Here is a 27340-nt window from a genome sequence, read left to right on the forward strand (position 1 = left end):
TGGGGCGGGGGCGGCGTCGGCGGTAAAACGCCGCTATTATTAGCGGCGTTTTACCGTCGGTATGCGGCTGCTAGCGGGTCGGTTTTACCCCCCGCTAGCGGTCAAGAAAGGGTTAAATGCCACCGCAAAGCGCCTCTGCAGAGGCTCTTTGCCGGCGGTATAGCCGCGCTGTCCCATTGATTTCAATGGGCAGGAGCAGTGAAGGAGCGGTATCGCTCGGGGCTTTCACACTGGAATGAAAGCAGCGGCACTTTCGGGTCGGTTTGTAGGCGCTATTTTTAGCACAATATCGCCTGCAAACTGCCCCAGTGTGAAAGGGCTCTTAAACTAATGGTATTTTGCTCTAAACTCCTCACCTAGCTTCTAAATCAGCCTTGAACCCTTGAAATAACTTTCTGGTCTCAAGCAACCCCTGCCAATAATTATTATTAAAAATACAAATAATAATCGCACTTGAGCTCAATAGTCCCAAATCTCATAAAAAGCAGCTAGCACAATCAATATTACAGAAAACAATATAAAGCATAAAAATGTCAAGAACAGTGCAGCACTATCAATTACAAATGACCCTCTAAAATTAGAACAAAATAAAATTTAAATGAGATAAACCCCTCCAAACACATAATCCATGTAAATCAACTGGAAGAATGTTATAAGTCCACCCAAAGAGTCTTTGTAAGATGATCAGTAATTGATGGTGCTCAAAGAATAATGAACTGAGTAGGAAGACCCTTCACCTTTAAACTGATCATTCTGCCTCTTTCTTTAACAAACAGAATTGCTCTTTATTGAGTACATAAGCGATACATAAGCAACAGGCATTTAAGGATGACACATAGTAAAAGAAAAGGGGGAAAAATTATTCCGTCAATTAAAACATATCAGTACATCACACGGAGATACATAAGGAACACAGATTGAGATTGACAAGGAAACAAAATTAACTTGTTCCATACAGGAGTAAACATTTAGCACTCCAACTATGGTTGCCAGATTTTTTCATATTTCCTGGGGCAGTTCCTATTGATATATGTCAATTAGTACATCGACAACACCCCATTTATAAGAGATTCCCAGAAGGATAACGTGGGAGGAGAGGGGGAAGCCCACTTAAAAAGCATTTATTTTTAAGCACAGTACAGTAAATATGATATCAGTAGCTTGTCCAAAACATATGAAAATAAGTACCCTCAGCCGTAAGGCACCGACTACAGTCAGAGGACCGCTGTGGATAGATTTTGTGCAACCTCCATGGTGTAAAGTACACTCTATGTACACGGTCTTTGTCTGGATCAATTTATCCCTGGACGCTATCACCAGCCAAGAACTGTCCTCAAAGCATTCCTCCCAGATTTCCCAATCCAGCGCAGGTATATCCACATGCCAATGTTCCCACAATCTGTCCTTCTTAGGTGACTCTACACTAAGGAGAGGATCACACTGCCTCTTACCATAGCAGTTTGACCATCCTGAAAGGAACGGTCAAACAGCACAATACAAACCCATAGATAGCAATGAAGGCCTCAGGAATGGACTATCCGCCAACGTCTCCCACGTGCAGCACTCTCTTTAATTTAGAGGTTGATCCAGCCAGATAGTCAAAATTACTCCCAAGTGATATTTATGTGGTTCTAAAGGCAGAAGGTTTTTTATCTTAATGCATTCTATGCATTAAGATAAAAAACCTTCTGTGTGCAGCAGCCCCTCTCAGCCCCCCTAATACTTACCTGAGTCCCATCTAGATCCAGCAATGTTGCACAAAAGACTCGGCTGACCGGGACTCTCTCTCCTAATTGGCTGAGACATACAGCGAGCGCCATTGGCTCCCGCTGCTGTCAGTCAAAATCGGTGAGCCAATGAGGCGAGAGAGGGGACAGGGCCAAGTCGTGGCTCCGTATTTGAATGGACACACAGAGCAGCGGCTCAGTTCAGATGCCCCCATAGCAAGCTGCTTGCTGTGGGGGCACTCGGCAGGTGGGAGGGGCCAGAAGCGCTGGAGGGGGACCGGAGAATAGGAGGATCTGGGCTGCTCTGTGCAAAACCACTGCAGAGAGCAGGTAAGTATAACATGTTTGTTATGTTTAGAGGAAAAAAAAGCAAGACTTTAGTATCACTTTAATCAGAGGATTGAAAAGAGGCATCTCATGGTGTAGTATAAGTTAATACTAACATTTATTCAAAGTAATGCACTTACATTGAAATGGATAAAACCAGCATGTCAAAGACACCCATATGTTGTTTCCAACCAATAAGATGGCTGCTACTTCCAGTGAGCGATGACGGCACATGCTGTGAGTCCACCCTATGCATTTCGTCATTTATTATGTATCCAGGGCATGGCCTGTGTCTGATATCGTTAAGTATATATAGGGAGAGAGAGAACACCTCCCACATTGGTCAATTGCGCTCCAAAGACCACAAGTAACATTCTATATCTCAATGTATGTTAATATGATGATTAGAGGGAAAAATGCTTCTTAATTTTGTGGTCAGTGGGCTGAAGAACATCCCTCTTACAGAAAGCTAAAAAAACACTGGTGTTAGTGGGAACTTATCTGAGAGGTAGAAATTGCTTACTGCTTAAGGAACCCCTATCAACCTCTGGAAGAACCCCAGGGTTCTACAGAACCCTGGTTGGGAAAGGTTGCTCTGAATGATTGTATTTTTTTTTTGGAAAGCTCATTTTAACCGCTTACCGACCAGCATTTTACTGCGGCAGGTCAGCACGATCCCGTGAGCCATCGAAACTGTCGGGATCGGGATAGCAGGCGCACACGCGCCCTCTGCACTGCAGGGGTGATTAGCGATCGCGGGCACGACAGGTAGAACAGGGATGTGTGTGTGTAAACACACAAATTCCTGTTCTGTGAGGAGTGACAGATAGGCAGCTAGGAACAATGATCTGCCATTTCCTCTAGGTCAGTCCCCTCCCCCTACAGTTAGAAACACACACAGGGAACACAGTTAACCCCTTGATCGCCCCCTAGTGTTAACCCCTTCCCTGCCACTGACATTTTTACAGCAATCAGTGCATTTTTATAGCACTGATCGCTGTATAAATGCCAATGGTCCCAAAAATGTGTCAAAAGTGTCCGATGTGTCCGCCATAATGTCACAGTCCCGATTAAAATTGCAGATCGCTGCCATTACTAGTAAAAAAAAATAATAATATAAATGCTATAAATCTATCCCCTATTTTGTAGACGCTATAACTTTTGTGCAAACCAATCAATATACGCTTATTGCGATTTTTTTTAACAAAAATATGTAGTAGTATACATATCAACCTAAACTGAGAAAAAATTAGCTTTTTTTAAAAAAAAAATGGGGATATTTATTATTGCAAAAAGTACAAAATATTGTGTTTTTTTCAAAATTGTCGCTCTTTTTTTGTTTATAGCGCAAAAAATAAAAACCGCAGAGGTGATCAAATACCACCAAAAGAAAGCTCTATTTATGGGAAAAAATTACATTAATTTTGTTTGGGTGCAGCGTCGCACGACCACGCAATTGTCAGTTAAAGCGACGCAGTGCCGAATCGCAAAAAATGGCCTGGTCATTCAGCAGCCAAATCTTCCGGGGCTGAAGTGGTTAAAGAAAAGTAGCACTGAAAAAAAGCACTTTTTGGTTTTACCAATCGTTTCTTGCTTGTTAATTCTTTATTGGGTTGTGTTACTGAGGATATAGCAGGGGCGTGTCATTATCCAACATACTTTGAGCTATAAAGTGTTCCTCTTCCCATCTCCCAAAGTTGAGAGGCATGGGTTATCAGGAAGCCTTCTGGTCAGTTTCAGACCTTCTTGGATATTGGACTAACTAATGTAATTGGTGGTAAGGCACTGGGATTCCATTACCTATTTGACATTCCTTATTATTACGCTAACTAAATAATACAAATTTTGGAGCAGGATCAAATGGGTTGCAAAACAAAGGTGTGTGCTAAAAATGTTTTGTCAGGGACCTTGAATAAAAATATTTGATGGCAATTACTGTATGTGCAAAGCATGCCCTACTTATAACAGCAACTCTGCATCTTGTATGTTATGGAAACATAAAGGATACTTACTGTATATTATATCCTTTTACTAACAGTCTTTGTAACCTCATTGCTTCTTACAAGCTGTCATTTAACACCCACACAGTCATATCTACTTGCATAGGAGTCCTGTGGCTGGCACAATGTGAAACCCCATTGCTTTCTTTTAAAAGATATGTGATGAGAGAGATGGAGATTCAACAGTAGTAGATTGAAATTGTGGTTAAAGGGTAAGCAACAGTTCATATATATAAATAAATATATACCGGTAATTATACAATGGCAAATGGAGCAAATTACATTAGTCTGCACAATCTCTTAAAGCAGTATTAGCCACTTGCCATCCGGGCCATTTCTGACAGTTCACTCCTACATGTAAAAATCTTTTTTTTTGCTGGAAAATTACTTAGAACCCCCAGACATTATACATATATATATATATATATATATATATATATATATATATATATATATATATATATATATATATATAGCAGAGACCCTAGGAAATAAAATGGCGGTCATTGCAATTTTTTATGTCAAGCGGTATTTGCACAGAGGTTTTTCAAACGCAATCTTTTTGAAAAAAAAAAAACACTTCATGACTTAAATTGCCGACATTCCTAGTAAAAAAAAAATAATAATAAAAATGCCATAAATCTATCCCCTATTTTGTAGATGCTATAACTTTTGCGCAAATCAATATACGCTTATTGCGATTTTTTTTTACCAAGAATATGTAGAAGAATACATATTGGCCTAAACAGAGGAAAAAAATAGTGGGATATTTATTATAGCAAAAAGTAAAAGATATTGTGCTTTTTTTCAAAATTGACGCTCTTCTTTTGTTTATAGAGCAAAACATAAAAACCGCAGAGGTGATCAAATGCCACCAAAAGAAAGCTTTATTTGTGGGGAAAACAAGGACGTCAATCTTGTTTGGGTATAGCGTCGCACGACCGCGCAATTGTCAGTTAAAATTACGCAGTGCCGTATCGCAAAAAATTGCCTGGTCATTGAGCAGCCAAATCTTCCGGGGCTGAAGTGGTTAATAGAGGACTGATCTTCATGTTCCAACTCTCTACCTGAGAAGAAATCCAGGACAAAGGGAAGATCCCATTTAGAGAATCTTGGCTTTTTCTGAGCCTTATTGCTCCTCTGAAAAACTGCTGAGTAAGAGGGTGTCTAGCCCAGGAAACGCCCGTAAAGGCCGAAATTGCAGAGACTTGGAGAGATCCAAGGCCGATTGTAGGAAGCCCAGGATATCATGTATCCTTGGGTTATTGCAAGACCCTGCAGTGGAAGAGGTGTAGTCTGCAAATTTTTTTCAAATCCTATGGCAGACCCTGTTGGTGCCTGCTCTTCTTGCATTCAGTAACGTGAAGAATGCCCTACTTGGACAGCCTGAGACCTCAAGCCTCCCTTTTAAAGAACCAAACCATCAGATGTAGATAGTCCGGACATGGATGTAGAGTTGCCCCTTGTGATAGGCGATCTGGTCTGGAGGGTAGAGGAACTGGGTCCTGGAAGCTGTGTTGCATCAGCAGGGGAAACCATGGCATGTTTGGCCAGTACAGGACTATTGCCACTATCTCTGCTTCTTCCATCCTGAGCCTCGACAGAAACCGGAGAATGACAGGAACTGGGGGAAAGGCATAGGCCCTGTGGAACCGCCAATGGTCTGTCAGAGCATCTACCCTGAAAGCCTGGGGACAACAAGACCTCATGTAGTATTTCTCTAGTCTGAAGTTGAACGAGGAGAAGCGAACAAGTGTACTTCCGGAATGATTCCCAGGGACAGGAACCACTTGAAGACTTTGGGGTGGAAAGTCCACTCGTTGTTGTCCAGAGACACTCTTGACAGAAAATCTGCCTGAACATTCTGGACTCTAGGGAGATAGACAGCTGTCAGGTTGGCCAGGTTCTTCTGGGACCAGGTCATGGTGGGCTCTACTTCCTTCAGCAGGGAGAGACTGCGAGTACCCCCCTGTCTCTTGATGTATGAGACTGCCGTTGAGTTGTCCAGTCTTAGGAGGACTGAGGCTCCTGCCATTAAGTGGTGAAAGGCCTGTATGGCGCAGAACGCTGTCTGGAGTTCCAAAACATTGGAGACTATCTTGTGAGAAGGAAAACTCAATATGCCTTGGGCTACTTCTGCCAAGCAGAGAGTGCCCCAGCCCCTGTTGCTGGCATCTGTTGTGATGGTGATCCAGGGCTGAGTGGAAAAGAAAGAGTTAAAAACTTTTAAATAAGCTTACCCAGACAATACAGGCAGAGGAGACAGCCATCATACCTGCAGCTTAAGGGTTAGCCACAGGAGAGCGGTGACACATCCATAGTAAAGCAGGATAGGATAAGGCTCCAAGACATGGATGAGACCCCTGCAATATCCCCCAGCCATGAACCACTAAGCCTGCAAAGCATCAAGCCTGCAAGGATTTACTAGCAGTAAGCCAAAGGATTCCTGGGGAAAACCGCCGTTCAAGCTTCTAGTATAACCCCAGGAATGAAAGAACTGAGAGCTATTTAAAATAGCCGCCGCTGATGACATCACCGCGTCCCTCAGCGTGCCTGCGCCGGGAACATCGCCACCCTGCGGCGGTCGCTGATTATAAAAACTGCGCATGCGCGAACCAAGCCTTGGTTTTACTCAAGGCTTGGCGATGCGCAGACAGAACCCAGCGACTTCCTGAAGCGCCGAGCTGGAACGCAGAAGCGTTCCAGCCGCCTTGGCCATAGAAAAACACAGAGCCTGGAAGGAACAACAAGGGGACACACAACACAGAGACACGGCTGCCATAATAATGATAAAAGAAAATATATCACCACCACCACGGCACGATCCCTACCAGACCTGAGACTGGGAGCTGCTACTCGACCCACCGCACGACCAGGGGGTTTACACGGCCTCCCGCTAATAGCTGGGGTGTTTGGCCACATTGCCACTTGCCAATGGCCAGATTAGTAAGCTCTTCATGGCATCGCATATTATCGCCCGTGTCTACCTGCTAATAGCTAGGATTGCTGGCCTTCAGAGAGGAACACTTTGAAACCACAGTATCGCCGTGCACACCGCCAGGCATGGATTTGCAGGAAACTTCATAAAAAGGTAAGACATCATCTTGGTCCTAGGAGGAGAACAAAAAAGGAACACGGCCTCTGGCCCGGAACAAAGATTTATGGGAGAGGGGTCCTATGAGGTATGAGGGGGTGGGATTAACCCACACGTTGGCTGCCATGGAGTCTGTCAGGAAAGATGATGTTACATCAAGTAAATCGATACCTGACATGTCATGCTTTAAAATTGCATCTGCCCATGGAATAGCAGCAAAACTATGGTGCTTAAAATTCTCCACAGGCAACACTTTAAACTCCTTTATGGGTTACTAGTTTACAGTTGCACAGGTCTGGTGCTAGAATTATTGCTCTTGCTCTGACATTTGCGACAATACCTCACATGTGGGTTCAATCGCCATTTACATATGACTGCGGGAGTAACGTATGCATTACTCACATGTGGGACGGGGGTGCTTAAAAAAAAATTTGATTTTTTTTTTTGTACTAACTTTATTGCTATCACAATGAACAACAACCCTTGTGATAGCATGGGCCATGCCAGGTCCTCTTTATGGAGAGAACTGGGGTCTGTTAGACCCCAAATCTCTCCTTTGGCCTCCCATGTAGCTGATCAGACACAGATTGATCTGATCGGCTACTTACCTGGCTGTTGCTGGCCAAGTAAACAAAAAGGCTGAACCGGAAGTGACAAACTGCTCATTGCTTCCAGGGTTACAGAGAGAGGGGAATGCCGGGATGATGCCTGTAGGTGCAGGCATCATCCCGGGATAACCACTGAAATGGGAGGACATCCATGTATGCAGGAAGTGGTTAAACCCAAAGATAAAAACTTATAGTAAAACTATAGGCAAAATTTTATTTTTCATTTTGGATAGAATAAGAGAGGATTATAATCCTTGTCAGATTTGTTTTCATCTCTTTCCCTTCACTTCTTGTCCCATAGCCAAACAGGAAGTGAGAGGAAATCCCTGCAAATTAACCACTTAAAGTGGACCTTCACTCATTTTTTCAACTTTCCATCTATTAAATCTTCTGCCCTTGTTATTTTAACTTTGGATAGTAAAACATTTTTTTTCTGCCAGTAAAAACCTTATACAGCTTCCTGTTTCTTGTCTAGTCATTAGCCTAGGCTTATTACATCATGGACAGCGCTCTCTCTCTCTCTCTCTCTCTCTCTCTCTCTCTCTCTCTCTCTCTCTCTCCTGAGAGTTTGCCAGGAAGAGAGGGGGGATGAGTCATAAGAGGGCCAATGATAGCTGCAGAGCTGGAGGTGTGCCTCTGTGTGTCTGTGTGAATCCAAGAAGTAAACAGGCAGCAGCTTCAGCTGTCCACAGTTAAAATGGTTGCAGCCAGACTCAGTGGAGGGAGATTTCTACAGCATATTAGACAAGTACAGAATCACAGTATATATAAAATAATATGCAAAGTGGTTGGAGGGAAGCTTCAGAATGGCAAATATGTTTTTATTACAAATTATGTGAACAGACTACAGTTCCTCTCTAAGGTTCGCCCTATAGCAGTTTTACTGCTACAGGGCGGCACCTCTGCGCTGTATCACGTTTATATACGTGATCCGACATTTCCAGGTAGGGGGGCGTGCATGCGCTGACAGCAGCTTGCTCCCGCTGTGATTACACACAACGGGAGCCTATTGACGGGTACCGTGGACTTGATGTCCGCCGGCACCCACCGATCATCCTGCAAAGAAATAGAACTGATAGGAGGGAAGGGATGGTGTTTGTGTCTCTGAAAGGCAGGAAATAAATTCCATGTCTTCCCCTAGTAAAAGCACCTCACGCAGTGTAGTAGAACACTGGTTAGGCACACAGTTAAACCTTTGATCGCCCCTGGTGTCCTTCCCAGCCAGTGTCATTAGTACAGTGACAGTGTATATTTTTTAGCACTGATCACTGTATCAATGTCACTGGTGCCCAAAAAGTGTCAAAAGTGTCAGTTATATAAGTTATATAAGTCGCTGATTGCCGCAATTACTAGTTAATATCCCATAGTTTGTAGACGCTATAACTTTTACCAAAAACATGCAGCAGAATATTAATTGGCCTAAATATATGAAGACATTTTTTCTGTTCAATTTTTTTATTGGATAGGTTTTAAAGCAGAAAGTAAAAAATATAGTTTGTTTTTTTTCAAAATTGACAATATTGTCTTTTTTTGTTTATATAGCACAAAAAAAAAAAAAAAAAACGCTGAAGTGATCAAGTACCACCAAAAGAAAGAAAAAAGGACATAAATTTTATTTGTGTACAGAGTTGCGTGACCGCGCAATTGTCAATTAAAGTAACGCAATGCCATATTTGTAAAAAATGGCCTGGTCATGAAGGGCGGTAAATCTTCCGAAAGTCAAGTGGTTAAGGGAATTTCTTGGAGACCCCCAGATCACCAGAACTAGTGTCCCCATTGGAACATTTCCCCTCTATTACTTTTCTGGGGACAACCCAAAATTTGGGGATTTTCCTTTACTTTCACTTTCAATGATAATGATAAACAGGACAATTAGAAATGTTGAATCTCCCTAATGGGGGCACAGACAGCAATAAAAACCTGACAGGGGTTCTAATCTATATCTACTCATCCAAAACAAAGTTTTGTATTTAGTTATACTTTAAAGCGGGATTCCGGCCTGAAAAAAAAAATGTAAAAGTCAGCAGTAGCTGCTGACTTTAAATAAGTACTTACCTGTCCTGGGTGCCCGCGATGTCGGCCGCCCGAGGCCGACTCATCCCTCGGCTCTCGGGTCCCGGCACCGCCATCCTAGGTAAGGGAAACAGGCAGTGGAGCCTTAGTTTCCTTTAGTTTCCTATTGCGCACGCGCGAGCGGTGCGGCGCTCCACTCTGTAAATGGCCCCGTGGTGTTCTGGGAACACACACAGTTCCCAGAAGACAACGGGGCCGCTCACCGAGGAGAAGACGACGCCGGGAATAGGAAGAGGCAGATTAGGAAGACAGCCTAGCAACAAGGGTTTAGGTAAGTTTAAAGTTTTTTGGTTTTTTTTCAAATGTTTTTTTTTTATTTTTTTTAGGATTTTTTGTGATTTTTTTTTTTCAGGGTGGAACTCCACTTTAATATACTGCATTTTAGCAATCCCTACATGTGGTGGCTGCCTTTTTTTTTAGGCTCTTTATCTTTTAATAATTGTATCTGTTAATCCAGCCAGCAGCACACTTCCTCTCTTAGGGTGTCTCCACTCTGGATGGAAGAGCACCAGAACCACCTTTGGACAACAGCATTGTCAGTCTGGGGAGAAGGTAGTGTTGGATGCGCTAGCAGATTTAGATAGACTTGATTACCAAATTGAAGTTGAACTCCAGCTAAAACTTATTAAGCAGTTGCAGCAACAGTTTTTTTTTTTTCCTTTTGGGATAAAGGTTTTACATCAACAAAGCTGAATAAAAGCTGATCATTGTAAGAACTCCTGTCAGTGTTATTTGGTTTGTCTCAATCTTCTAAGGGCTTGTTTATACTTGCGGCAGTCTCTGAAAAGGAATCCACAGTGGACTGCTTTTCAGAAATGAGTACAGGAGTGGCCAAACAAGGTTTTTGAATATGAATACCGTGCCATAAACACAAGACTAAAGTTTAGTTAGCTGTTGCAGCATGTCCCCAGCAGTAGTACTGTCCACCGAACTTAACAGGGGGTATTATTTTTGATTTAAAAAAGAAGGAATTGCGCTTGGTGCATGATAAAATAAAATTATTAATGAAAAAAAGAACCGTGAAGGATATCCTGCAGCTAAGCACTCCAACCCCCAGATATAGGGCACAAAAGATATAAATAAAAAAAGGAGTGCAGCGCCGGATAATAAACCAATAATACAAGTGTATATAATGTGTATGATTACAATGTGTACAATAAGTCTACAATGTATCATTAGTAATTATAATCAAGTGCAAAACCACTCAATAGAAAATAGTCCTTATGTGATTACTGCATTAGCAAAAATACGTGCATTTAAACACAATAATATGACAATAAAAAAAGTTCATAAGTGAAAATATCCAAACGAAAAAAAAAAAATTTTCAGTGCAAGACCTTGGATCTATGTTTTCCACCACTTGTGCTGCCCGTCACCATTAAGTGTACAATGGAGGCTTACCAGAAAGCAATGGAGGCTTACCAGATGTACAATGGAGGCTTACCAGAAAGCAATGGAGGCTTACCAGATGTACAATGGAGGCTTACCAGAAAGCAATGGAGGCTTACCAGATGTACAATGGAGGCTTACCAGATCCCCCCCCCTATTCAGGGGGGTCAAATCAGGCTTAGTAGAAACAACAGGAACACTGCTAGGATCTCACGGACTTCCCTCACAGGTGACCAGCTGGCATCAATGAAGAGCACCTTCCATGGCATGCTCACAGGAGACAGACGCTGTACACCGATGGATAAACACTTCCACAGCGATCAGTAGATTTTCCAAGAAAGGGGGAAAAAAAGACTCCAATAGTGCAGAGATTTCTTTGATGGTTTATTTAGAATATCAAAAGTCCCAATACATAAAAACGTTCCTTGCAAAGATAGAGATAAAAAAGCTCTGCTAGTATCTTTAAAAACAGATCGCACATGCGCAGTGCGTGTATACGTGACGACCCTACGACCGTTTTGTCACAACTGACGTCATCAGGGTTTTTTTATTTATTATTTTTGATTTGACTGCAAAGTAAAGCACAAAGGCCACACCATGAATATTAACTGTCACATTAATTTAAGATGAGTGGTCGGGGCAGTAAAACCGCAGCACAACTGCCTACTTTTACCACCTTTCCCCAACCACAAGTATAAACGAGCCCTAACTGCCACTTTTACTGCACAGCTTGGTCTGCTAAAGAAAATTGAAAAATAATAGACTTAATGGCCAAATCAACAGCTGAAAATAAAAGGAAAACAAAAAACAAAAAAAAAAAACAAATGCAGGCACATATAAGAATTGGTAAGCTGCAATATATTATTTTTGTTTTTGGGTTAAATTTAACTTTGTTTTTATGTAACTGGCCAGGTACACCGAACATATCTGCTTTTAATATCATTTAGGAGAAGATTCAGTTTTGATGTATTTATTTAATTTAAAGCCTGACTGACTTCACAGGAATAGTTATGCAGTCAGATAAATTTTGTTAACTGCCATTTTTCTAGTCTTACTTCCACTTTTCTGTTACAGCAGCTGTGCATGGTGTCTCAAAATGACTGTGAAGTTCAGTAGAGACCAGGGTTGGATCTACTGCTTTCAGTAATGTACCAGACCTGGTCAGACCCACCCACTCGCCTCCTCTGCAATACACTCCTTATCAAGGGGTGTGACTATTAATCAACTCTGCCAGCACAGACCACTGCACTGTGAAGCAGTAGATTACAACATGTAATATAGTGAAGCCTACCAGTCCTGAAGCATAATAATTGCATTTGTTCTCTTTTTTTTTCCGGCCTTTTCCCTTTATTTTTGTAATCTTTCTGGAAGCTATTTTTTTTTTTATATAATTTTGGGTTTACAGAAGCTTTAATACAGGGTTTTAAAACTTCCTAATAGGTCATTGTTATTTGTGTAGTGATTGTGCTAAAAGTTTGTATTTATTTTAGCCAGTATGTTAGTATTGGTGTTTACATTAGTGTTTTAATACTTGCAAAGTAAAAATGTATATGATTTATACGCAGGCATCAGAAGGTGTCCCCATGCGCTTGTTTGTAAACCTACAAGAGCTGATCGACTTTTACCGGAAAGAGAATGTTGGACTGGTCACTAACCTGCGGAACCCTGTACAGCGCGAGGAGGAGGGACCTGAAGAGCCTGATGAAGATCAGGGTATGATGTTACATTTCTTCATTTTCTTTTCCTGTCTCTCCATGAATTAGTAGCAAAAGAAGACTTGAGACCTAATGGATATCCATTAACTCAGAAATACAAAGTCTTAAGCCGCGTACACACGATCGGACTTTCAGACGGGAAATGTTCGATGACAGGCTGTTGGCGGTAAATCCGTGTGTATGCTCCGCCGGACAATTGTTGTCGGATTTTCCGGAGACAAATGTTGGATAGCAGGTTTTAAAATTTTCTGCGGACAAATGTATGTTGTCGGATTTTCCGAGCGCGTGTACACAAGTCCGTCGGACAAAAGTCCAAAGTACAAACACGCATGCTCAGAAACAAGGACGAGCCAGAAGCGGTTTGGTCTTGTAAACTAGTGTCGTAATGGAGAATTAACATCCGTGACGTGGCAAATTATGAGATCTCGATATACAGCGCACATTCTCTTCTTCTTTAATGGGATAATAATAAAGCTGCTTTGCTGGTGATACTGATGGAGTTATTGCAAACAAATTTTCAAAGGCTTTTTTTTAGTGATATCAAGAATAATATTATTATGCTTTTTTTTATTATTTGGGCAAGTTACCACAACACCATTATTTTTAAGATCAAAGATACAACTATGTTGCTGTCCCTTGTCAATTTTACATTGTATTTTTTTAAATGTAACTGCCTACTCACAAACTGTCATTTGAAGTAAAACACAAGTATTAGGCCTCATGCACACGGACGTTTTTACAGCTGCTTTTTTGAGCGTTTTTTGCAGCTTAAAAAGGCCTGTCTATGTTAGTCTATGGCTTCATGCCCACCTAGGCGTTTTTGAGCTGCAAATGGCATAGGCGTTTTTAAGCTGTAAAAAAAACCCAGGACCAGTGGGTTCTGAGAGACGTTTTTCAGCTGTAAAAACGCTCTAACGCTAATAAACGCTCAAAAACGCTCAAAAACTCTCAAAAATGTCATTCACCAACGTTTTTTTAATGTTTTTGATCCATTGAAAAAAAAAAAAAAAATTAAAAAAAAAAAGCTAAAAAACACTAAAAACCGCTAATGCGGAAAAACGCTCAAAAACGCTAAAAAAAGCTATTGCAAAAACGTTGAAAAAAGCTGAAAAAAGTTTAAAAAAATCACTGCAAAGATACTGGCGTTTTCATAACGTTATTTTAACATCCCATGTGCATGAGGCCTTATTCTACACAATTTTTTTTTGTGCATTAAAAAAAGAAAACAAATAAAATTAGACAGGCTATCTGCCAATAGAACTTAACCAAAAAGTGCATTCTATGTATCCAAAAATATAGAAAATATACCAAATCAAATCATTATTCAACCTAAAAAATAACGTCAAAGCAATAACTCCAAGGCCAATAATAAATAACACGTTATCTCCTCCGATTCCGCAACATGGCTGGCTGACGAACGGCCGTTCAGAAACTGAAAAGCGCGAAATGAAAAGTGCGAAATGAAAAGCGCGAAATGAAAAGTGTGAAATGAAAAGTGTGAAATGAAAAACGTGAATCAACCCTCATCAAACTTCTACTAACACGAAATTAGCAGAAGGAGTCCAAAGGGTGGCGCTAAAGAGCTGAAAAACAACGTAGTATGTCACTACGTTCGTATTTGTTGGCCAACGCATCCTTGCCGTTTGTATGCAGGACAAGTTTGGGTCAACATCCTTTAGACAAAAGTCCACGGTTTTGTTGGCCAACAATCTGATCGTGTGTACGAGGCTTTAAAGTACAGCTGGTCCACGTGAAGCAACAATATCCCATTAATATTATACAGTAATTTATACCAATATTTTATTGGCTGTACATGTAACTATTTCATACAAGTGTATGACCTGTTCAAAAAATATTTTTGTCTCTTTGCATATATCTTAGCCACAAATGTTAAAGGCACTCCATGTTTATTTAGCCAGTTTAGCCAGTTATTGATGGAGAAGATCTAAAATGATCTTTCTTTGAGGATAATGTTTATCTGTAGGGTGACTTAAAATCGCTTTTTTGTATATATTATCTTCAACGACCCTTAAAGGGGAATTAAAAAAATGAAAAGATTAGTTAGGCCCACAAGTGATTTTTTTTACCACTACTATTCATTTCTACTGGCTTTTGAACCTTTCAAATGCAGCAATTTAAAAATTGGATGAAATGTTTAGCGCTGTGAAACACTTTTTGAAAGATAAAAAGTGCATTTTATATACAACTACAGTATATAGATCAGACCAAAATGAGACAAATGAGAAGGAAAGAGGGACAGAACGACTTTGTTCCAATTCAGGGACAGTCCCTTGAAATCAGGGACAGTTGAAAGCAATGCTATAGTGTGTTTAGTATGGGTTGTGCACAGATCTGAATAGGAGATACTCAAACTACATACAGCTGAATAAATCAATGCAACACATATGGCTCCATGAGGATTTTTGGCTGGGACAGTCAAACAATAAATGATATTGGGTGTTCTCAGGGCCGTGGATAAGAGGGTACCACCAGTCCTCCTGTAAGGGTCTGGGCCAAGAGGGGGGTCCAGGCAGCTGGGGGAACTGGATGTGGGCAGGGAGGGTGATTGGCGCAGCGGGGGGGGGGGGGTTCAATTACTGGAACAAATCCCCTCTATGGCTCTCTCTGCAGCAGCTGAAAGCCAACAGAAGAGAGAGTTGGAGTAGCTAGCTTTCAGCTGCTTAAGAGAGAGCCATACAACGATCATCCACCCTATGCACCATATGTTTCCCCCTGCTGCCCAGGCCCCCCTGTTTGCCCCCCACCCCCACCCCCGCAGTGCTGCCAGGCTTACCTACTCTCCTTCCAGCTGGCAGCTGCAAGCACACAATAGGATCCTTCAAAATGGTGAGTGGGGGAAGGGTCTTGTAAATATGTCAACTGGGAGGGATAACCATGTTCCTGCTGAACTTTAATAACCATTTTTACATGGCCTTATGAGTCATATAATAGATGCTTTCCATTGATTGATGATCTAATTTTATGTGATTTCAAACACTTGTATGTAAACCCTAACAATGAAATTTTGTTATTATTGTCTGTTAAATATACAATTGAAAGCATTTTGTTAGATCTGTTATATACAGTATATATATATATATATATATATATATATATATATATATATATACAGGGGAGTTGCTAGGTCTGCAAAAGAACTGGGGCTAGAGCCCACAGCAGCGGTCACCAAACTTTTTGCATGCCCGCGCGGGGGGGGGGGTCTACCAGTGGTAATCATCATCAATCATCATGGCATAATGGTTGATATGGTGTCAGGGTGATTGAAGTGCATTATTTCTATTGTTACATTCTAATATATAATGAAGTGGTTCAACTCACCATACTGCTGGGCGTGTCACCACCAGATGCAGCATGTCACTTGCCACCGTCGCCTGACACCAGATGCAGCATGTTATTTGCCACCGTCAGCTGCCACTAGATGTGGATTGTGACTTGCCATGTCGCCTGCCACCAGTGGTGGATTGTCACTTGCCACTTTCACCTGGCAGCAGATGTGGATTGTCACTTTCCACGTCTCCTGCCACCATTTGCAGATTGTCACTTGCCACATCTCTTGCCACCATTTGCAGATTGTCACTTGCCACGCCACCGGCCACTAGATGTGGGTTGTCACTTGCCAACTGATGTGGATTGTCACTTGCCATGCCAGCCAGTGCCACCAAATGTGCATTGATGCTGCATTGTAGCAGGCTGACAGCACTGGTCCATTTAGTGAGAGCAGGAGAGCGCCGATTTGTGGCGGACAGTGAGAGATTATGTCATCTCTCTGCTGCTCGCCGCACCTCGCTCCCAAATTGAAGAGGCCCGGCTATGAAGAGCTCACTTCTTTCCTCTCCTCCGCCTCTCTCATGCAGCCAGCCCGCCTGCCGCAGCAGCCGCAACCCGCTGCTTAGGCAGGGACCCTGTGGCAAGAGACTCGGGGCTATGGGCCCCAGATTCTGGGCTATAGCCCCAATAGCCACCCCCTAGCAACGCCCCTGTATATATATATATATATATATATATATATATATATATATATATATACATTTTTTATTTTTTTTTACTTTTTCTTTATTAAGTTTTTTAAGAAAGAAAAGAAAAACACATACAATGGCAGGGTACGGCGAGACTAAGCATCCAAAGATAAGGTAGAATGGTACAAGCACAATAACAGTATATGTCATACAGCATAGAACCAAGAGATATCCCAAAGAAAAAATGGCCGATGCCCTGCCAACAAGGAGGTATCATCACCATTATAAATTTTTCAGGACCAAGAGAGATTAAAAAAATATATAAAAATTATAAAAATTATAAAAATATCAAGGCATGGCTGTCAGATCTGGTATATTTTTAAGTGCCAAAGGATGCCCGTTGATCCCTCCAGAAATTCACTGATTATGTAGCACTCTGCCTAGTTGCCCGCTCTGCTGCAACACATCCAGTCCTGAGCCACCATCTTCTTCTGATGTCTCTGGGGGGGCTTCTGTCTGTTCAGGGCTCTTGCAACTAGCCTCATGATCATGTGCATTGCATTTGTAATGCAGCACATTATCAGGGGGCTGGCTGAAAAATCTATGAAGACACAGCCGGGCCCCCCTAAGGAACTTCACAGAGCTAGGTAGCCCCCCCTCAAAAAAAAAACAAAAAAAACACCAAAATAAATATACCATCTAATTGTGTGAGTAAAGAGCAGAAGGGGAATGGGAGAAAGTGGATTGGGAGGGTGAAGGTCCACTCACATAGTCCCATACTTACTGTAGATTTATTAATTTATTTAAAAATTTGTGTCTGACACCTGCTCTTTTGGTTTTGGCAACCTATGTTTTAAAATACAAATATCATTAGGCTATTCATTGTATTTATTGATGCCGCATATGTCTTCACAGACCCTCCCCCCCCAAATGTGCCACCTAGGAATTTTACCCCAACGTTGCTATCTTCAGAAGTGAAGGAATGCCCTTTGGTCACAGAAAAAAATTATGTTGGGAATAGTCTGATGTTCATTTCTGAAACATTTCTACAAAGACTACAGGACATCGACACTCGCAGGTAATTAATGTACTAAAAGCACCTCTTTGAAGTAATTTCTCATGCTGGGCATGTATTGCACAAACACCCACTATTGGGGTCAGTTTATCGATGCATCCTGCTTTATCAATGTACATGCTACCGGTACTTGCCTTCACACTTGGTTCAGTACATCTGCTCTCATTACAGATGCTACCCTTTCCTGCCACACCAAAATCCAATATACTCCAATATGCCTTTCTCCCATCATTAGCTCTTTCTTCACATGAATAGAGTATTTTTGGTGTGATTAAAGAACACAGGGCCTGGTTTACAGAAAATGTATCAAAGTGTTTGTATTTTCAATGGGAGGTACATAATAACACAATTAGTCAGGCTGCCATACTGACCATCCACTGCCCTGACACTGTCTACTGCCCTTCTGACTGACACCATTCAATAACCTCTTGTGCCCATCCACTTCCCTACTGACCCCAGTAAACTGTCATACTGACCCTGTCCTCTGCCATACTGACCTCTGTACACTGCCCTATATTCTACTGAACTCTGTATACTGCAATACATCCTTACTGACCTCTATACACTGTCCTACCTACAACTGAACTCTATACACTACCCTACATACTACTGACCTCTGTACTCTGCCCTATACACTATTGACCTCTGTACACTGCCCGATATACTACTGACCTCTGTTTTCTGCCCTATATACTACTGACCTTGGTGCACTGCCCTACAAACTACTGACCTCTGTATACTGCCCTACATACTACTGACTTCTGTATACTGCCCTATATAATACTGACTTCTGTATACTGCCCTGTATACTACTGACCTTGGTGCACTGCCCTACAAATTACCGACCTCTGTATACTGCCCTACATACTACTGACCTCTGTATACTGCCCTACATACTACTGACTTCTGTATACTGCCCTATACAATACTGACTTCTGTATACTGCCCTATATACTACTGACCTTGGTGCACTGCCCTACAAATTACTGACCTCTGTATACTGCCCTACATACTACTGACCTCTGTATACTGCCCTACATACTACTGACCTCTGTATACTGCCCTACATACTACTGACCTCTGTATACTGCCCTACATACTACTGACTTATGTATACTGCCCTACATACTACTGACCTCTGTATACTGCCCTACATACTACTGACCTCTGTATACTGCCCTACATACTACTGACCTCTGTATACTGCCCTACATACTACTGACCTCTGTATACTGCCCTACATACTACTGACCTCTGTATACTGCCCTACATACTACTGACCTCTGTATACTGCCCTACATACTACTGACCTCTGTATACTTCCCTACCTACTACTGACCTCTGTATACTGCCCTACATACTACTGACCTCTGTATACTGCCCTACCTACTACTGACCTCTGTATACTGCCCTACATACTACTGACCTCTGTACATTGCCCTATAATTGGGGCTGAAACTATTCGAGAAAGTCAGTCTTCAGTACCAGTTGTTCTGCCTTCATGATGGACTCCTGTACCAGACTTGTAGAGGTGGTCAATTACTCTTCAAATATGAAAAAAATGGGAATGAGAGTGAATAAGTTTCTCACTGAAGCTAAATTTTAAGATAGATTATATTTTTATTTTACAGTGACATATTATATTTGTCACTCTTACAATTTAGTGAGCCCTTTCTAGTTAAGTTCTTAAAAAAAAGGGGGGGGGGGGCTGAACCCCAGTGCACTTTGTTCTCCTTCATGTTACTTAGGTAGATCTCCATCTCTCAGGTTTCCTGCCCCTGCTATAAAACATTATCCAGTTTGCTCCAGCAGGGGAAAAACCTAATCTCCTGGTAATCGGACATTCTCTGGATCATCAAAAAGTATACTTTGTTTCATTTTCTGACATGCCTTCGAAAAAATCATATCTAAATTATGAACGGTTGCTTTAGACCTCATTGATATTGCTCTTCAGTCTTGTATAATATAGACTTATTGAAGTAAATCCATTTATCCTTACACTGTCTCCCACAAAAGATCATTTACACTTGCAGTAGTTTACTAATTAGGCATGGCAGCCTATTTTCTCCAAGTCTGTCACTGTACTAATTCTCTTAATGTGTACTATGAAATTCACTTTGGGTTCAGCCATGTTGAGTAGTCATGTACAGCGTCTAGGACCTGCGTAAGCACTTTCCCGACACCTGAAGCTGCTGCATAAAGTCACCTATAGACATCAATTAGAAGATGTGGCTGTACGCGGGTATGCACTGGGGGTTGTGTAAAACATGTGCACAGACGTTGGCACCAAATACTGATAGTCTGCATTTGGTAAATAAATCTGTGTGCGTGAGCTTGCTTTACACAACCCCCAGTGCATATCTGCATAGAGCCATATATTCTAATTGATGTCAATGGGCAGCTGTGCACAACATCTGGGGACTCTGAACCCTGCATGACCTCTTTATGACCATTTGCATGAGCCTTAATTGTGTGTGCTTAATTTACCCCAACATTATTATTATTTATTATTTAAGTTACTTATATATAGCGCAGCGCTTTACATATACATTGTACATTCATACCGATCCCTACCCTCAAGGAGCTTACAATCTAAGGTCCCTAACTCACATTCATATAGTAGGGCCAATTTAGACAGAAGCCAATTAACCTTCCAGCATGTCTTTGGAACATGCTTCTTCATTGCACTAAGCAGAACATGCTGGTGCCCATCTAACATTGGACAGTGACCACCCAGGAGAACCTGGTTCTGTTAGTGAATTTTTTCTCACAAGGGTCCTTTAGGGTTGGTTCACATAAATGATATACAAATACACACGTTAACACAGCAACATAGACATTTCAAAGCAGGAAACATGATTAACATGGCTAGAATGTGCACTTCAGTGAACTTTGTCTGGAAATGTGTGGGTGCAATAGCAGGAATTAATATAAAAAGAACAGTGCAGCGCTGGATATATATCCCAAATGTGAAATGTGTTAAATCAATATATCAATATAAGAAATAGCAACAGCAATAAATGACATCCAATAAACATATATCAACCGGTGTATGGTGGATGTCATTTATTGATGTTGCTATTTCTTATATTGATATATTGATTTAACACATTTCACATTTGGGATATATATCCAGTGCCTACCCTATTTCCCCGAAAATAAGACCTAGCGTTATTGTCAGTGATGGCTGAAATATAAGCCCTACCCCCCAAATAAGCCCTACCCTGTTTCCCTGAAAATAAGCCCTACCCTTAAAATAAGACCTACAGGGACTTTAACTAGGGCTTATTTGGGGGGTAGGGCTTATATTGCAGCCATCACCGACAATCACGCTAGGTCTTATTTTCGGGGAAACAGGGTACGCTGTTCTTTTTATATCTATTTTTTGTGCCCTCATATCAGAGTTATAGTGTCCATCAGCAGGATTCCTTTCACGGTTTTTATTTATTTCTAATAATACTTTTTCACGTATTGTGTATACAGCTAGCGCAAATCTTTCTTTTATAATAGCATGAATGAACCCTTACAGATAATGAAACTTCTACATGCATCATAAAAGTAGCTTTGTAATATAAGATACAGGAAGTGACTAGATGAACAAGAAGCTTACATTTGATTATGCTAAATAACATTTACATACTGAACTGGGAAGATGAATCATATTTGGATGATTGCCAGTTAGCACTTGCAATAAAAGCAGTGCATTATTTACCACTTTCAGAGGCCAAATGATTGGTACATTTGATGACACAAACCGTAAATCGCTGATTATATCAAGGGAAAAGTGACAAAAGCAATAACAATATAGCCAAACTGCCCCAGCAAGAATGAAGAAGAAGAATGGTCAGCAACTTACAATAAAGGCAAACATTTAATAGAAGAGTTGCTAAATTCCACAAAAGTACACTGTTCATTTTAACCACTTCACATTCCGCCTATAGTATTATGATGCCTGCAAGGTGGCTCTCCCATCCCATATGACGTCTTTGGCTTTCCGGCGGTATAGAGGGCACGGTATCGGGAGCCGTTGCGCGTGCCTGGCGGGCACGATGCCCGTTTCGCGTGCCCAGCGGCCGCGATTAAAAGTTTGTTGCTCTTTTTTTGTTTATAGCACAAAAAATAAAAACTGCAGAGGTGATCAAATACCACCAAAAGAAAGCTCTATTTGTGGGGAAAAAAATGAAAATTTCATTTGGGTACAGTGTTGCATGACCATGCAATTGTTATTCAAAATGTTACAGCGCTGAAAGCTGAAAATTGGCCTGGGCAGGAAGGGGGTGAAAATGCCCTGGTTAAAGGCTTATATGCAAGTTATTGCCATAAGAAGTGTATGGGGACCTGGGTACTGCCCCAGGGGACATGAATCAATGCCAAAAAAAGTTTTCAAAACAGCTATTTTTTCAAGAGCAGTCATTTTAATAATGCTTAAAGTGAAACAATAAAAATTAAATATTCCTTATATTGTGCCTGGGGTCCCCTTAGTTTGCCTGTAAAGTAGCGCATCTTTCCCATGTTTATAACAGTACCACAGCAAAAGGACATTTCTAAAGGAAAAAATGTCATTCAAAATTGCTTGTGGCTGTAATGTATTGCCGGATCCCGACAATATACATAAAAAATCTGAAAAAAGGAAGACACACATAAAAGAGATAAGAAAGGCTGCGCACCCCGGAAATTGAATTAAAGAAAAATAATTTTCCCCATGGGGCTTTAAAACAGCAATACACATAATGAAAGGAAGTTCTTAATAGATGTATAAAAAGTTTTATCCAATATCATGGTTTGAAGTACAGTATAGAAAATCATCTGGTACAGTAACACACATCTTATTCCCCAGTGCAGTAACAAACACATATTAATACACATAATTAGGTTACATGTTACATAAATAGCAAGCCCCGACGCGTTTCGACCTGTATATGGTCTCTTCAGGGGGACAGTTGGATCTAAAAAAGAATTACATAAATTAAATTCAAATAGATAAATATATATTATTGTGCATCACTTGGATTAAACCAAGATAATGAGTCTTTACCGCTAAATGGTGGAATGGGTGTTCTCTAGTCCAGGATATGTGCTGAGGGCCAATGGAAACACTGGAGGGCTCGGGGGGCCACCCTCACTCTCCCAGGAGAGCCAGCCTCAGGGGGCTTACAAGGAGCCACACTTAGCGCGCCCCCCGGGAGGGGGGGGGGGAAGGGGAGATGAGGGGGAGGAGCCCACACCTGCAACAGAAACCCAAGAATAGCCATGTATTAGTTAGAGGAAGTTTGATAATTAACTTGGTAATGTACTGAGTGTTTCCAATTTGTCTATGTGGAGACTGGCGTTGGATAGGATTTTTACTATGTAAATATATTGAAATGTTAATTCCATTCCATAAATGTAATCAATAAGATTTAATGATCGTGTGATCCAACAATGCAGTGGTATGGTAGGTGTATTATACTATTGTAATGGATAGGTTAATAAGAAGGATAGAATGGGTGAAAAAGAGGGAAAAAGATGTGTGTGTGAAAAAAAAAAAAAAAAAAAAAACACAGCAACAACGATGGCCTGAATGGAGAGGAGTGCATTGTGTGGTGGAGAATGGTGTGAATGAGGTGGTGCATGGTGTGGTAACATGACATGGTGCTTGCTTGGTGCCTACTGTGTGAAAACAAAAATGAAAAGTGAACTAAAAAAGTGAAAAGCAAATCAAAATGTGAAAGTGTGTATGTAGGATGGTGTGTGTATGTAGGAGAGTGCTGTGTGGAATAAAAGTGAAATAACAAAAAGTTTACCTTATCAGTTGTATAAATCGTGTAGGTTGGAGATAATGTTGGACTTGTTGATAGGTTCAATGTGATAAGCTTGGTGGCGATCATGCAAAAATAAGGGCTCTAGTGTAGAAAGAACCTGGCAGCAGTAGCATTCATCCTGGCCTGTAGGAGATCATGTCTGATTATCAGGCCTCCAGTCTCCCTTTATATCCAAATTCAGGCAAATGGGATAATCATGTGCAGGTGCAAACCCCCCACCCACACCGCCTCCAAGATAAAAAAAAAAAAAAAACCCGGAGGGATTGGCACTGGAACCGCTGATGGAGCGGCCCCTGTGTGGCTCCCTCGGCGTCCCGGAAGGCCTACAGGCCCCGACCACTGTCGTCATCTCCGCCGCAATGCGCGTGACGTCATGACGTTGTGCGCAAGCCGGGCCCTTACAGGCATGCGCACTCCGTCAAACGTCCGGAGATGAACACGGGACGCCGCCGGCAGGATAGAGCTCACCTTAACTGCAGCGGTGAGCAAAAAAGGGGGCACGCAAAGGAATTCGCATGCCCCCCCCCTTTTCCTGCCGGGAAGCCGCGAGGGGTCAGACTCACCCCAAGAAGGGAGAGGAGGCACCACCAACACCCGCCAGTCCAAAAAATGGCCCTCAAAACAAAAACAAAAATATTGGGGATGGTGTCAGTAGGACATGAATGACTGACTTCATGGGATCACCAACATAGCACACAGCAAATGTTGATGGTCTGGTATGTTTTTAGTTTATTTTGCATTTTTAAAATTTTTTGAATTTTTTACATGGGCTGTGTGTTGGTTCCAGGTCCTCACGTTCCTGCATCGAATGTCAGTATGAAAATAGGTAGAATATAAATAAAGTTTGTCAGCAATTGCCATGTAAGGCAATTGAATATCATGCAGTGTGGGGGTCTAAGTTAGATTCCCCCTCATGCATGGGATTGTTAAAAGTTAACCGAGTGGGAACAATTGATTAACAGTGTGCAGGATACGTGAAGAGAAGGAAACACACAGCCCATGTCTTATCTCTAATGTGTCAAGGTGGGGAGGGGTGTTTAACCACCCAAAATTGAAATATGAAAAAAGGAAGACACACATAAAAGAGATAAGAAAGGCTGCGCACCCCGGAAATTGAATTAAAGAAAAATAATTTTCCCCATGGGGCTTTAAAACAGCAATGCACATAATGAAAGGAAGTTCTTAATAGATGTATAAAAAGTTTTATCCAATATCATGGTTTGAAGTACAGTATAGAAAATCATCTGGTACAGTAACACACATCTTATTCCCCAGTGCAGTAACAAACACATATTAATACACATAATTAGGTTACATGTTACATAAATAGCAAGCCCCGACGCGTTTCGACCTGTATATGGTCTCTTCAGGGGGACAGTTGGATCTAAAAAAGAATTACATAAATTAAATTCAAATAGATAAATATATATTATTGTGCATCACTTGGATTAAACCAAGATAATGAGTCTTTACCGCTAAATGGTGGAATGGGTGTTCTCTAGTCCAGGATATGTGCTGAGGGCCAATGGAAACACTGGAGGGCTCGGGGGGCCACCCTCACTCTCCCAGGAGAGCCAGCCTCAGGGGGCTTACAAGGAGCCACACTTAGCGCGCCCCCCGGGAGGGGGGGGGGAAGGGGAGATGAGGGGGAGGAGCCCACACCTGCAACAGAAACCCAAGAATAGCCATGTATTAGTTAGAGGAAGTTTGATAATTAACTTGGTAATGTACTGAGTGTTTCCAATTTGTCTATGTGGAGACTGGCGTTGGATAGGATTTTTACTATGTAAATATATTGAAATGTTAATTCCATTCCATAAATGTAATCTTTAATACATAAAAAATCATTGAAAAAAATGGCGGGGGTCCCCCCCCAGTCCATATCAGGCCCTTCGGGTCTGGTATGGATATTAAGGGGAACTCTACACCAATTTTTTTTTTGTAAATGGCATGGGGTTCCCCCCCAAAATCTATACCAGGCCCATCAGGTCTCGTATGGATTTTAAGGGGAACCCCGTGCCACAATAAAAAAAAATGGCGTGGGGTTCCCCCCAAAATCCATACCAGACCCTTATCTGAGCATGCAACCTGGCAGACCGCAGGAAAAGGTGGGGGGTATAAGAGAGCGCCCCCCCTCCTGAACCGTAGCAGGCCACATGCCCTCAACTTGCCCGGTGGTTGTGGGGGTCGGAATCTAGATGCCTCTTTAACAAGGGGGCCCGCAGATCCCCGCCCCCCATGTGAATGGGTATCGGGTGCATTGTATCCCTACCCATTCACCAAAAAATATACATCACTGGGAAACGCCAGGGTTTCCCAGTGACGTGTACGGGTGACCCCGCCCCCCTCTGATGCAACACAGGATTCCTGTTGCATCAGAGGGGGGCGTGGTCACCCGTACACGTCACTGGGAAACCCCGGCGTTTCCCCTTGTCAAAGGGGGATGAGGTCACGTGATGGGTGGCCCCGCCCTCAGCTACATAAGAGCTGTCAAGCTGGCGCCACGTCATTGGCTGGGTGCCTCTGGTGGAGGCAGGATCCTGTGCGTGTTCGTCGCTGGAGTCGCTGGAGATCATCCATCGCTGGAGATCATCCATCGCTGGAGATCGAGAATTGGATTACATCGCTGGAGTAGGAGCATGGATTTATTCGATTACATCGCTGGAATCTCTTTTTTATTTATTTTTAATTAAGGACTTGTCCCAAGCTGTCTCCTGTGGTTTTTTTAACATTTTGACACTTTCTTTTTGTGAAATGGTAGGGTTACAATGCACCCCTTACCAATTCACATGGGGAGGGGCGGGATCTGCGTGTCCCCTTTGTTAAAGGGGGCTGCCAGATTGCGATAAGCCCATGTTGAGGACATGTGGCCTGGTACGGTTCAGGAGGGGGGGCGCTCTCTCGTCCCCCCCTTTTCCTGCGGCCTGCCAGGTTGCGTGCTCAGATAAGGGTCTGGTGTGGATTTTTGGGGGAACCCCAGTCCATTTTTTAAAAAATTTTGGCGCGGAGTTCCCCTTAATATCCATACCAGACCTGAAGGGCCTGGTAATGGAATTTTTGGGGACCCCCATACATTTTTTTTTCAATGACTTTCAATGACTTTTATGTGTTTTGTCGGGACCGATAATTCATTAATAGCCGGCACTAGCGCTAGCACATTTAAATGACTTTTTTTCCTTTAGAAATGTCATTTTGCTCTCGGACTGTTATAAACACAGGAAACATACGCTACTTTACAGGTGTACTATAGACACCCCCCAGGTGCGAAATTTAAAGGAATATTTCACTTTTATTGTTTCAAGTTAAGCATTATTAAAATTACTGCTCCCGAAAAAAACGGACGTTTTTGAAACTTTTCTTTGCATTGATACATGTCCCCTGGGGCAGGACCCGGGTCCCAAAACACTTTTTATGACAATAACTTGCATATTAACCTTTAAATTAGCACTTTAGATTTCTCCCATAGACTTTTAAAGGGTGTTCCGCGGCTTTTCGAATTTGCCGCGAACACCCCAAATTGTTCGCTGTTCGGCGAACGGGCGAACAGCCAATGT

The 27340-nt window shown here is 42.0% G+C and overlaps 1 protein-coding gene across 1 annotated transcript in view; it reads left to right on the forward strand.

Annotated features, from left to right (window-relative positions):
* INPP5D (inositol polyphosphate-5-phosphatase D) overlaps window positions 1-27340 on the forward strand; it is a 199705-nt gene that overhangs the window by 83596 nt on the left and 88769 nt on the right. Inside the window, exons 3-4 of the mRNA XM_073625717.1 lie at window positions 12784-12931; window positions 17826-17988. Coding sequence (XP_073481818.1) covers window positions 12784-12931; window positions 17826-17988 — 311 coding nt within the window. The remainder of the gene's footprint in view (window positions 1-12783; window positions 12932-17825; window positions 17989-27340) is intronic.

Source organism: Aquarana catesbeiana, linkage group LG04 (assembly GCF_042186555.1).
Source record: "Aquarana catesbeiana isolate 2022-GZ linkage group LG04, ASM4218655v1, whole genome shotgun sequence".
In the NCBI taxonomy this organism is placed as follows: domain Eukaryota; kingdom Metazoa; phylum Chordata; class Amphibia; order Anura; family Ranidae; genus Aquarana; species Aquarana catesbeiana.